The following is a 14,075-nucleotide window of genomic DNA, read 5'->3' on the forward strand; positions in this document are numbered from 1 at the left end:
TTCATATATTGTCTATGATGCTTCTACATTGATGTTAATCATGCTTTACATACTCAGTACATTCTTCGTACTGACGTCCTTTTGTTTGTGGACGCTGCGTCATGCCCGCAGGTGCACAGGGAGACAGACTTGATCCATAGCTGCTTATTCAGAGATTACATAGCGGAGCTCCATTTCCTTCGGAGCCATAGCTTTTGGGTACTTATTCTTTTGTGTATAATTATGGGCATAGCGGGGTCCTGTCCCGCTCATGTGATGTGTTATACTCTTCCTAGAGGCTCGTAGTCATGTGTATATGGTTAGACATGTCCGGCCTTGTCGGCCTATGTTTTGTATATCATTTTGTCGGCCACGTTGGCCCACGTACATTGATGTGGCATAGATGCCTATGGTGATATAAATGTACTGTTGTCCAATTGGGACTAGTTGACGAATGAATGGAAATGTATGTATAACTATGTGGCTCACCTCGATGTAAGTATAAGAGTAAGCTAAGAGGGTGCTCGGGTGGGTTAGCACCGGGTGCTCGTCGCGGCCCCAAGTCGGGTCGTGACACACACACTTAGTAAAACCGACATGTAACCACCACGTGAGCACGTGGCGTCTGATCTCTGCCCGATCAACTAAGCCATTTTATGCCTTGTCGGGGTATCAGACATGAACATGACATGAATGGATCCAATCAATAAAATCTCATAAGGGTAACATGAAGGTATCGTCCTAGCTGAGCGAAGCGATCTTTATCCTACGTTGTCATACGTAGTTTCAGGCTGTCTGAGCCTTCTCGGTAATCTATACTACTCCTAAAAATGCTAAATACGTACATGGTTAGCTTAAAAGCTCATAAATTTCATAAACATGGTTTGTAAATAGTTTTACATGAAAATATATATAAATATATGTATATAATTTCTTAGACATGAAAACATGTAAAAATTCATAGAATGGAACAATCTGAGTTTATAACTGATATTTGGGAGCTCATGCAAAAGATAATACGAGCATACGTGGATTACGGACAGGTTCATGATAATCTTAATGATATACTTGAATGCAATAATCTGACACATGATTGAGCATGACAATACATATATATAATTAACTTGTATCTGAGGTATTTCATGAATTGAAGCATGATTCTCTAACTTTTAGGAGAAATAAGGTTTCATGCAATAACGTGGCGTGGGGAAAGACAATAATATTCCCACACGTATATAGAAGCCCTACATACCTGTAAACGCTCCAATCTAACGAACTAGTTTGCTTTTCTGACAAAGAACACCCAAAACCCTAGCTTGAATCACTTGAGAAGGATTATCGATTTTCGTAGCTATTGTTCATAGCTCAAAGGGTAGTTCTCTGGACCTCCAAATAAAATCTTCACCATTAAGGTTTAATACTTATATGTTATGAATACTCAGATAAAATTTGGGCTCGATCCAACAGTTAGATTACCAGAAACACCAATTGAATATGACTGGTCGGAGTGAAAGTCTACAGAAAATACTGGGGTTTTCTCTAGCTCTTCGTGACTATTGATTTTATAGGGTGCCGGGGTGGATGAATTTATTCTAATGTTTAGAAATGATGCAATCATGTAGAATATAAAGGATCTTGATTGAAAGATTTACCTTGGAGGAAACCTTAGGAAACTAGATCGTCAAACCAAACTCTTGACGGTTTCTTGATTGCAAGAATCATTTTCTTGCGGTTCTTGAAAGATTGGAGTGCCTAGGCTCTTTAGTGATGGAGGTAGAGGGAGAATAAATAGTCTCTTAAGGTTTAGAATAGTGTTATGGACGTTTTTACTTCTTAAAATAATTAAAAAAAAAAAGAGTCCCATTTCGAGTAGGAAAAGGCTCAAAACATAACCCAAAATCTGAAACTTCTGCTCGGACCAGTGTTAGTAAAACAGGCATAACTCTTAGCACAGAGCTCCGTTTAAGATGGTCCATATATCGTTAGAAAGTTATTTCAAAAAAACTACAACTTTCATGAAGAAAGTTTTCCCGAATTCCTTATAAATTTATCTGTAAACTCACTTTAAGTGAGGCCTGCTGCAAACTCACTTGAAAACATGCTCTGTAGAGTAGCTTCCGACTTCGATTTGCCCAAAGACTCTTCTTATACCTTCTATAGGTTTCAAAATACTTCCTAAAATCTCCATCTTGGTTCCATTATATCCCCATCTTTTGAGTCAACCCATAGTCCGAAGGCACGAGGTGTTACCGGTTCAAACTCTACCTTATCCAAAACTCTGCCTTGCAATTTTTTCAAAATAAAAAAATTGATTGAGCGGGGGTTCAAACCCGGAACCCATTAATTTTTAGGCAAAAGGACAAAAATTAAAGACCGACAATTCGAAGGGCAAAAATTAAAGACCAATGCCTTTGAAGGATATTCCGTGCAAAAAAATGCTAATTTGCTAAGGAACCCAACTTGGGCTTGGAAAAGGACAATACAAGCAACTCTGGTTGGTTTAACAAATAAATATTTAAACATAGTATTGAATCATCTGTATCTGAAGGATTCATATATCTGATCTCAACTATTTAGGATTATTTTTATACAACGAAAACTTTGGACTATGCTTACCAGTGTTGGCAAAACCAACAATATCTGAGCAAACTAACAGTAAAAGAAGTTGGTTTTGGACCACAATGCAAGGTTTATACCTTAGAGACTCTTTGAATAGTAGATGTATATTAACTTGACAAGCAAACAAACATAAGAGGACATTGGATTCTTATCCTACAACGTGATCATTAAGTATTTTAAAAATTAGCGGTGCTAACTAAAAACAACCACTGACATGTAACACATAAGATACATCAAAATATATTTGCCTGTTTCTTATTGTAGCTTGTCCGTTTCATACTGTTGAATGAAAGCAGTTCATTGTGGGTGATACGACAAATAAATATACTTTAATTCTTTTTCGTCTTGATTCATCAACAACAGACGTTCTTCCACGCCCACTATCCCTTTATGAAGTTACCAAACTCATCAATTTGGAGAGAATCTATTATACTAATGAGTTTACCTAATTGATTTGTTAGAAGCTCATCTCTACCAGACATTTTCTGTATCTAACCAGTAAAAGTAATCAATTACTTCTCATTTGGTCCCAGATTTATTTGGCATTTCCTGTTTATCGTAATTTGACTAATTTTATGACTAAATCGGGTTAAGTATTAGTACTATTTTTAAAAACTTTAAATTTTCATCAAAGTTTGCTTTTCCAAGTGGCAAGCAAACAGTTGGAACTGATGCAGTACCGAGTGAGATTCAAAAAACTATTTTTCCTGTAGGTAGTCAGGTTGCTAACAGAATCCTCTTTTTATAATATTTATTATCACATAAAGAACCACTATGTCAAATTTCACGTGAAATACAAATTACCAAATACTTTTTGCAAAACTAAAATTTAATTCAGCATTGAAATACTGAATCTATAGCAGTTAATTCTCCTTTTACCATGACTTTCTTGCTTTGTTATTCCTTGCTTTCATATTGTTTTCGATACGCTTGATCATATCTAACCTTTTGTCTTTTCCTCTCTCTGTCTCCTCTCTTGAGCCGAGAGTCTTTCGGAAACAGCCACCCTACCTTTCAAGGTGGGGGTTAGGTCTGCGTACACTCTACCCTCCCCAGACCCCACATAGTGGGATTATACTGGGCTTGTTGTTGTAGTATTGAAATACTGAATCTATCATTTCATGACAAACAGACTTGGTACCATCTTCTATTGTATATTCACATCAAAATGTCAGCAACCATAACGTTTATAGAGAAGTCTAGGGTGATTATTCAAGAAATTGTATAAAGAAACTACTAAACTAATGAAGATACATAGCTAATACACTTTGTGTTTACATAGCACAGGTTGTATAATACATCAAGAACGACATAAACCATGTCTTCCAGCAAGCCTTTGGTTTAATGGTCAGGAACTAATCATTAACTCTCAACTCCATGCTGTCCAGTTTCTTCAGATGCAGTGGTGGCAAACACGAGTATTTGTCCAGTTTCTTGAGATGTAGTTGTCGCAAACACGTGAATATCATACAAGACCAGCCACAAAGGGGGACCCGAGCAATGGAGATCACACCTATATTCTGCGACTGCAGATAGTTCTTTTGATAAAAGTTGCATGCAATTTTAAGTTTTGTCAAACAGACACCTCCGGATTGTCATTGCGAGTTCACCAACTTTTCTGGGGTGCAGGAATGTCGCACATAGACCAAGGCATAAAGCAAAACCAGTGATTAAAAAAACGAGAGTACGAGACGTCAAAACTGTCTTTCTAACCAAGAACCCACAGGGCTTCCCTGATTGCTCCTCCTTCACTCTCAATGCCAATTCTGCATCCAAAAGTGGGACTGTTGAAGTACTCTCCCAATAAGTCGAACCAAATTCTGTGTTCTGCTTATGTGGTACCTCTGTTTCCTGCAAATTAGGAAGCCACAGACATAGTTTGTTTAGCATCAGGTATAGTCATCAACCCTTTGAAAACACGACTTAGTACGTAAAAGCACAAAATGAGCTGCCACACGATATTCTGAAGGTAAAAAGCAATTCAAATGCTCATTACTCAAATTTGTAACATAACACATATAAATGACCATCATAATGTACCATAACTGCATATACAGTGTGTCATTAAACGCGAACAGCACCCAGTAAACAATACCAAACATTTATGAATGCTAAAGTGATTGAACTGTAATTAAAACAACTGATATCAGTATCCAATGTACAATAATGCGGATATTAATCTAACTCCTCAAAGTTGAGATTCAACGAACCAAATATTTTTAGTTCGGATCCCTTTCCTAGTCATCGTTTGAAGCACACAGCTTCACCCATGAAGCGATAACATCTCCTTTTGCTTCCCTTCAAGCAACCAATCGAACTTTACACCAAGTCAAGCTCATTTAGATGGGGTAGGCGCTTGGTCATGTTCAAGCCTAGCGAAGAACAAGTTCGCGTTGGGCTTCAAGGATAACACACGTTTTATGTACCAACTGTTTGATTTATTTGCAGCTTATTCACCAGCATAAAAATAAATGTAAAAGATTATTTTAACTCAATCCATTTAACTTGAAGCCAATACAGCGGAGGTCAATTCTGCAACATACTCTGATATAATATGGCAATGGTAGAAGTGAGATCGTCACCTGATTGATAACTGGAAAAACAGATTGCATATGATTTTGGAAGATTTGACTAGAAGTATTGGCCTCCTGCATGAGTTGTCCCGAATCTCCCGCAAAACATTCCTTTGTATGCAATCTTTCCTTAAGCAGATTACGTTTCTCGTGAATATTCCTCTGAAAAAGCCTCATTTCAGCATCAGTGATGCCAGCTAAAAAGTTTCTCTTCACCATGTTTTCAAAATAAGACAATACTCTTTCCAAAATAATAGTAGACTGACTTTCCATTAAAATGTTCAATAAATAATTAAATCTCTGCATCTGTACAGACGCCAGAATCTGAACATTTTCTGATGAAGGCTCCCTTAGTAACCATGCTATATCCAACATAAACTCTGAGAATTCTGATGTTCTAGAAGTGGAAGCTTCACATGGAGAACAAAAAGCAGTGGATTCTGACCCTCCAGAACAAAACTTCCGTTGTATTTCCTTCATTTCTGCACAAATATCCTTTTCCGCAATGAGGATGGGGATGAAGTTAGATAAGCCAGATTCATTCTCGACCTACAAAATTGACGAGGTTGGATCATTTACAGCCCAGATTAGTGAAACACAAACACAGGTTCAAGAATATTAAATACATGAACAATTTGTATCTTGCAAGACGTAGCACTTTTATTACTCCGTCAGCACACTTACTCAATTGGGATAGACATTTACGATAGAAAGTTGAGGTTCATTTCATTGAAAATTAGCACCAAGAAAGTGTTGTAAAAGTTACAAAAGTATAGCTAGCTCCCCTGTCTTTTTTAATACAAATGATGGTGGTGTTTCGGCCAATTTGCACGTGACTCAACTAATCCGCTGGACAACTTTCTACTGTTCGCAAATACATCTGCCGGGTAAGGCTGTCCACCAAGGCTGAAGCAAGTAGACCATACTGAGTGTTTTTTGCTAGGATTTGAACCTGGAATATCTGGATTGCCACTCTTATGCCTCAACTTAGCCATACCCGTGGGGATTATAATTAGCTCTCCTCTTCCAGTGTAGGGACCTTATCAAATCTATAAATGTGACAGTTTTCTTATACAAAATAAATGGGATAGGCTTTTCCAACATTTTTGTTATAAAATGGTCTTTCTCTAACATTATTCCTTCAGAAGTTCTCTTTTAGAATATAACTGACTAAATTTAACAAAAATAAAATGAAATGATGTGAGATGCCTATTATATGAATGATACATTTATAGGCCAAAACTACCAAAACTTGGACTGAGGACAAAAGAAGATATTTAGTTAGAACTTCTACCTCTACAAAAGCAGGGCCAAAAAGATCTGCTTCAGTTCTAGGGACATGTATCTTTAAAAACTGATGCTCCATGCAACTAGAATCACATTCAATTTTACAGCCTGATCGTGCAACACTGATATCATTCCCCAAGTACCTTCCCCCAAATGACAGAAGAAACCTGTAAAGGGCATCAAAATGTTAATTTATAACAACTGATCGAAAATAACATGAAAAATAACATCAATTGCCCTCTAAAGCCTCCATTATGTAATAGAGATACTAAACTAATAGGTATTTTATTTATTTCAGCTTTGCAAGAAAATTACAGAATTTTAGAGCAAAACTGCAACTCTATATGAACATAGCAAACTAGTTGTCAGTTGTCACTACTGATTTGCAAATGCACGTGACTGAATATTCACTAAAAGGGGGAAAGGAAAGTTGGTATGAGGCAACAGAAAAGCTTCCAATTTGGTCTGATCAAATATCCTGCTATATTTAACGAAAAATCAGTACATAGCTCATTAAAATGATTTACAAGTACAATGTGATCAAATGCACGTATGAGTTAATAATCACCAAAAAAGGAGAAGATATGAGTAAATGCGATCAAACAAGAAAGCTTGCAATCTGGTCTTATCAAACAGTTGTGACGCCCACGACGGAACCAGGGCTAATGAAGGGGAGTCAAAGAGAGACTGGTAGGCCTTCTAGGCTAACAAGCTTCTGAAGAAGGGCTACATATGAGACCTTAGCCAAATTCCATGTTGGAAAGGAAGCGGAATTAAGTGCTATATAAGACAGCACAAGTTTGCATAGTATGCGCGCTTTTAGACTCGATGATGGTGCAACCCGAGGCACAAATCCGTGAGGTCTTGTTGGGCCGAAGCGGACAATAAGTGTCATGAGCTCAGATTGTGACAATAGTCTTCTGAACTAAGCAAACAGAGCAACCATGGATCATTAAGACGATTTGACCAAATACAAACTTATCTTTCTATTTTACTCCACAAAAAGCAATACTCCATCCCATTTTATGTGACGTATTTGACTGAGCACGAACTTTAAGAATACTTCTTACATTTGTAATTATTTAGGTCGTAATAAGATTATACACATCAAATATTAAGCCAAGCTCGAATTGTGACCCTCTAATCTTAAAATTATTATTTCCATTTTCTGTGTCTAATGCACCTCTTATGTCCATACTACTCACGGGTCTGAACAGCCAATCATCAAAGTCGATCCAAGGACCAATGTCATCTCTTTGACAGCTAACTGATACTTATAAGCCATACATTGATGCAATTTGCCTAATTCAATAGCTTCTATAACTCAACAGCATGGTTAACATTCATGCATCCTGCTGCATAAAAAGCAACCACATACAAACTCTCAGTTTCTAGAACTTGGATAAGCTGGTTTTTAGTAGAGTCAGCAAGCTTGAGATTTTATCGCCTATAAACAACTCAGTTCCTATCATAGTATCTCCGGTTGACAATTAATGAGGAACTCAAGATACAACGACTGAACCAAAAATAAGCAGAATATAAATTCACAAAAAAAGCAACTTCAACTCATACCGGAATCTGGGCTGCATTAGATTGCTTCCACAGGCGAAAAACTCCATAGGCTTGCCAGCCTCAAAGCATGCAGGATGAATAGAAATAAGCTTTGGTGCTGGTCCCTTTAGTTTGACTTTCACTACTGAATTTCCACCTGCTTTATCAAGAATGATTGTTACCATTTGAACAGTCTGTTATTTTGGCTCTGTGGCTTGTCCCACCAAATATTACGCATACATAACATACATTTATATGTGGGACAAAATGTGAAAATTGTTTCCCCACTGTCCATAGGATGGGCTAACTCTGATCTGGAGCTTACTTTCTCCTATTCAACAATGTTCAAGGTTCGCTAATTATTTTAACCCCTGACCCCAGCGGGAAAAAGTAAAAGAAAATATAGACTTGGGCCTACCTACTACCATGTCTAGAAAAACTAGGAACTAGGTCTAGGCTTTTCAAAAATCAAAACTAGGAACCAGGACTAGGCTTTTAAAGAAATCCTTGGGGTGGTAGGAATATTTTAACTAGTCCCTTGATAGTGATATATTTACAATAGATCATGGTACCATGCGAATAGCACATGGACCATGGAAACGAGAGGTCAAACCCCAGGAAGGCAAAAAATAAAAAAGATGATGAAAAAAATTAGGTGATTTCTTCCTGTATAAAGCCTTGTTAGACAGATTTACCCGATACATGTATTAGAGGGAGGTAGCAAGTACCTGGTGGATTTGTCGAGGTGCACACAAGTTGACCCGGACACCACCACTAACAAAATAATAATAATAATAATAATAATAATAATAATAATAATAATAACAACAACAATACAAAAAATATATATATACAACAATGCCAGAACGTCTATATTTACAACAAGGGGAAAAGGGAAAAAAAAATGTTCTCAAAGTCACAACTGAACTGTAAGATATGGAGATCTGGGAACTCCTATTTTAGATTTATTTGGAATAGAGTCAATTTCAAATTGGTGAGCATCCACATTTAGTTCAACCAAGGAGAGAAGGTGAATTCAATTCCATTTGGATGTATATAAATGGAATTTATTTTACCTTTATGTAAAGAAAATCCAAACTTTAGCCAAATAATGATCCAATTAAATACTCTCTTTGCTCCAATTTATATGACACTCTTTCCGTCTCGAAGGTTCCAAATTTTCCGACCATTCCATTCTATACAACTTTCAAGAATTCAAACATATCATGTATTCAACTTTTAATGTCTTATCTATCAAACTAACTTTTCAACCATTACTTCAATATTTCTTCCATCTTATATTAGTCAAACTAGCATCTTAACCTCCAACCACGTCAATTACTGTCAGATAAAATGAAATGGCGGAATTAGTAGCATTAGTCAAACAAAATCTACATCAAATGAAAAAGTAAGGTCTCAAAATTAAAGGATTAGACCAGATTGGGTAGAAAATTTGAACTATCATTTACCTTTGGTAACCCGAAATACCATGTTGTTGAGATAAACAAGAAAGCTTCCTCTTCCGCGAAGCATGTTTCCAGGTGATGCAATTAACTCATTTAGATGTGCACCTGGGTCTTCTAGTAACTGTTAAACCCAATGTTGAACTCGATCATTTAGAAACAAATGACATTTAACAAGAATGACATGGAAATCCACAACTAAATGTTACAGAAGCCACATGTCGTGGACATGTCAAACAGAAAGCAGAATGACAACTCTTCACTAATCTAACTCCTATGGCGCTCTGAGTTTCATTTCCGCTATTCCATTGTGCTCTACGGGAGGAACTCCTGACCTAGTAACTCAAAACACCATCTCTCCATAAAGAATTCACAATAGTCGTAGCAGCATTCAAAGAGGACATGCCCCACTAAATCAACAATTGTAAATCAACAATTGTACTAATCCGCAATAATATCTAAATACATTAAGACCAATAAAAAGAAGAATTGATTATCACCAGTGAGAAAAAGTAACCATATTACCTTACCCCACTTGAATGTCGGCATTGCAATAAAAACCGTCAAGATTGTACAACCTGGTCGAATATAACCCTCCAATTCGACAGGCATACTGGCCAACCACTGGAAGATCTGTCAAATAATATGTCAATCAAACACGAAGAACTCTATTAAAGAAAAATTATTAACGTTCTCTTATGTACTAAACTGTAATAATAATCCTTTAAGTACTTGGTGCCGGAGTCTTCGAGGGAACTCTGCAGGGTTCCAATCATAAAGCTTGAATGAGATCCGACCAGTGGGGCACTGGCCAAAAAAGAATGATGATCAGTCAATTCGAAGTATAGTCCAGATATAAATGGAAATTATTGGGAAAAGAGGAATTATGTCATCAGACCTACCACTGAAGAAAAAGCACTCTTGTTGTCATAATAGGATGGAGAATGGGAATTTTTGGAGTTCTCTTTTTCCGCATCAACCTGTGTTTCACCAGAAGCAGTGAAACTATCACTGTGATTATTTTGGATGCCTTGAGTGGAGCTTATTGGCACATGTCCTTCAGATTCTAATAGGATTTCCCTTTCTCCTAACTGGCTGGCCATGCATGTGCTATCTGGTCATCCAGAAGATTTTCAGGAAATACACTAAATAAAAATAGGAAGGATAGAACTTAATGATATTGACAAGGTCATCCCATGCCTGGAAAACAAAACTTCCTCCAATTCTAACCATGTTTGATGGAAAAATATCCCTGTTATCAGTTTAAACTAGTTTCCTTACATATGGAACATGGCATCTACTATAGATGAATTACAGGTGGAGTGTACAGCATTTTCAGCAAAAGACAACTTTCAAGCGACAATGTTTTCTCAAGTTCAATATACCTTTGATAATGTCGTCATCACCGCTAACATCATCAGCCGTCGTGACCTGCTGAGATTCCTTCTCAACAGGCGATTTGGAAGAATCGGTGGCTTTTCTCCTACGCCTGTTGTTATGCCGCTCTAATTTTCGTCTACAACTACGTTTACCTTCATCAAAATCTGACAAAATATGAAACCTGGAAAAGGTATAGCAGCATTAATAGATTAGTTGCATCTGAAACGACACGTGCCATTTTAGAATATCTGGTAAGTTCTTGACCAAGTAGCTATGTGGACCCAACAGGTGCAAATAAATACACTTCAAATAAGAAATGAGACAAAAACTATAACTGAAATGTCTGTCAAAGGATCTCCAAGGCACAAGAATCCTTAATTCAAAGAACCCCACTAGCAAGCAGATCCGACAAACTATAAATGTACTCAAGAAGGCTAATTAAAGCACTAATCTTTTTGACTATTCATAAAACAAAACTAGTAAGCAGATCCGACAAACTATAAATGTACTCAAGAACGCCTATTTAAAGCACTAATCTTTTTGAATATTCATAAAACAAAACTATTAAGCAGACCCGACAAACTATAAATGTACTCAAGGCGGCTAATTAAAGCACTAATCTTTTTGAATATTCATACAACAATAGTAAGCAGATCCGACAAACTCTAAATGTGCTCAAGAGGGCTAAATTAAAGCACTAATCTTTTTTAATATTCATAAAACAAAACTAGTAAGCACATCCGACAAACTATAAATGTACTCAAGAGGGGTAAATTAAAGCACTAATCTTTTTTAATATTCATAAACCAAAATTAGTAAGCAGATCCGACAAACTCTAAATGTACTCAAGATGGCTAAATTAAATCAGTAATCTTTTTTAAGTACCAAAAGTCACCTACGCAATTTTTTTTTTTTGAGGTCAACCAAAAGTCACCTACGCAATTAATTCACGAACTAATCAAAACAGTGCAACAGGCTATACAGTTATCACCACATTCATATAAAGCCATCTTTTGCAAACACATCAACTTATATTTCTAGGCAGGCTCTCTGAAACTTTCTTTGTTATCACCTTCAAACATTAGTTTTGCTTTGATCACTTGAGGTATTAGTAAAAGAAGTTTCAACCATTCCTCCTAAATTTTCATGCATGTCTTATGTGGTAAACATGGTTGTACATCCAAATCAATCAACAATCGATTTTAATCCCCAATCCCATCTAACTGGATTATGCTATATCTCTATTATTCCACTCTATTCAGGCCGTCAACCTGGTAAACATGGTTGTACTCATATAAATACTCCCTCTGTTTCAATTTGTTCGTCTTGATTTCCTTTTTTGGCAACTCTTTTATTCTAACTTTCCACATGTCATGTTAAATATCCCAAGATTAAAGGTCAATTTAGTACATTCTCCATATCTTTAATTTAGGAGCACGAGATTCAAAACTCTTTCTTTACTTCCTTAAACACCGTGTCAAGTCAAAACCAGACAAACAAATTGAAACCGAGGGAGTAAAAAAATAAAAATAAAAACGTATATGCCATACTGCTGACAATATCTCTTGCTCTGCCCATAAAGAAAGAATGTTTCTTTCGTTTTTTGGCAACTCTTTTATTCTAACTTTCCACGTGTCATGTTAAATATCCCAAGATTAAAGGTCAATTTAGGAGCACGAGATTCAAAACTCTTTAAATCCTTACTTAAACTCGTGCCAAATCAAAACCAGACAAACAAATTGAAACGAGAGAGTAAAAAAAAAAGTAAAAACCGTACTTGCCACACTGCTGACAATATCTCTTGCTCTGTCCATCAAGCAAGACAGCAGTTGCATTAGCACAACGTAAGCAAACCCTATGTCTCTTATGATACCCTTTAAGCTCAGTAATATCCGCTTCACAATCGGGTACTTGACACCTCGCCCCGGATCCGACCCGTACAGTCCTAGCCCGTTTCTTCCCAGGCCCAAACCCTGCCAGCTCCTCTTCTTCCATCTTCTCATCTAACTCAGGACAAGCACATGGAATCCGACCCGCTAGAAAGTTCGAACAAACCATCCTCGGGTCTCTCTTCCTGATCCGACCCGGAGAATCATCTTCTGGTATTATTACGGGTTGTAATGGGTCGGGCGGGTCATCGAATGAGATGGATAATTGTTCATCGAGGTTGAATTCGAGTAAATCGGACCAGTCAAAGAGAGAGGAAGAAGGTGTCGGGTCATCAGGAAGCATCATATGGGTGTTGTTCCTTAATTGGGTCGGAGCTCCGGTTTGTGATGGTGAAGAAGCTTGATTATTAGTATCCATTTTTATTCCTAGAAAATGGGAAGTTGGTTACGAGTAGTTTTAGGGTGGTTGGGTTAGAAGGGTTTTTGGCGTAGAAAGAAGGGATTGTTTGGTGCGGTGTAGGTGGGTGGGGGGTCAGCGGTGGTGGTGACACGAAAATGGGCCTAGAGATTCTCTATGGGGAAAAAGAAAAAAAAAATTAGTTGTGTACAGACATTATAAAACTGTATATGGAATTGGAATAAAGTTTATTTATTTGTTTGTTTGTTTGTTTATTAAAGTCTATTGACTTTTTGGGTCATTTTTATATACTGTAGTTAGATAATTGTTGATATATATTAATAGTAAGTAGTACAACAGAACAGTTTTTGCTGAAGATTAAAGGTTACCTTATTTAGACCTTCTAGATTGCAACTCATTCCTTTAATTTCAAGTCTAACATAGAGCCCGTTTGGATTGGCTTACAGCTTAAAGCTGTTTGCAGCTTATAAGCTGAAAAAAATAAGTTGGGGTAGTCCAACTTATTTTTTTTGGCTTATAAGCTGTTTTCAGCTTATAAGCTGCTTTAGATAAACTAAGTCAAATGGGTCCAATTATTTTTTTGAGCTTATTTTAAGCATAAAATGACTTTAAGCTGGCCAGCCAAACACTAAAAAAAGCTAAAAACAGCTTATAAGCCAACTTATAAGCCAATCCAAACGGGCTCATATACTAGTACTGTCTCAAGAATTAGTAGAAGATTGAAAGTCCAAAGGTATAGTATGAGTAATTCCCTAAAAGATAACTCCTATATATATTAAGAATTGCTTATAAATATCACTTTTATTCTTTTTAGGATTAGAATATCACTAACTATCACTATATTTCTCAGAATAAACTAAACACAAAAAACTTTCTCATTCTCCTAATTAGCATGTCATGATTTTTTTAATAAAGT

General features: G+C 36.7%; 1 protein-coding gene across 1 annotated transcript; it reads right to left on the bottom strand.

Annotated features, from left to right (window-relative positions):
- Nucleotides 1–3,732: 3,732 nt before the first annotated feature.
- Nucleotides 3,733–13,342, bottom strand: LOC132645048 (squamosa promoter-binding-like protein 7). The gene is made up of 10 exons (XM_060361797.1): nucleotides 12,630–13,342; nucleotides 10,858–11,033; nucleotides 10,375–10,586; nucleotides 10,205–10,279; nucleotides 9,998–10,105; nucleotides 9,479–9,596; nucleotides 8,031–8,166; nucleotides 6,466–6,625; nucleotides 5,181–5,720; nucleotides 3,733–4,449 (listed from the first exon to the last, which is right to left on the bottom strand). The coding sequence occupies exons 1-10, from the start codon at nucleotides 13,157–13,159 to the stop codon at nucleotides 4,162–4,164; spliced, it is 2,343 nt and encodes a 780-aa protein (XP_060217780.1). The 5' UTR covers nucleotides 13,160–13,342; the 3' UTR covers nucleotides 3,733–4,161.
- Nucleotides 13,343–14,075: the final 733 nt, after the last annotated feature.

The sequence above is a fragment of the Lycium barbarum genome, chromosome 6, assembly GCF_019175385.1.
Source record: "Lycium barbarum isolate Lr01 chromosome 6, ASM1917538v2, whole genome shotgun sequence".
Taxonomy (NCBI): domain Eukaryota; kingdom Viridiplantae; phylum Streptophyta; class Magnoliopsida; order Solanales; family Solanaceae; genus Lycium; species Lycium barbarum.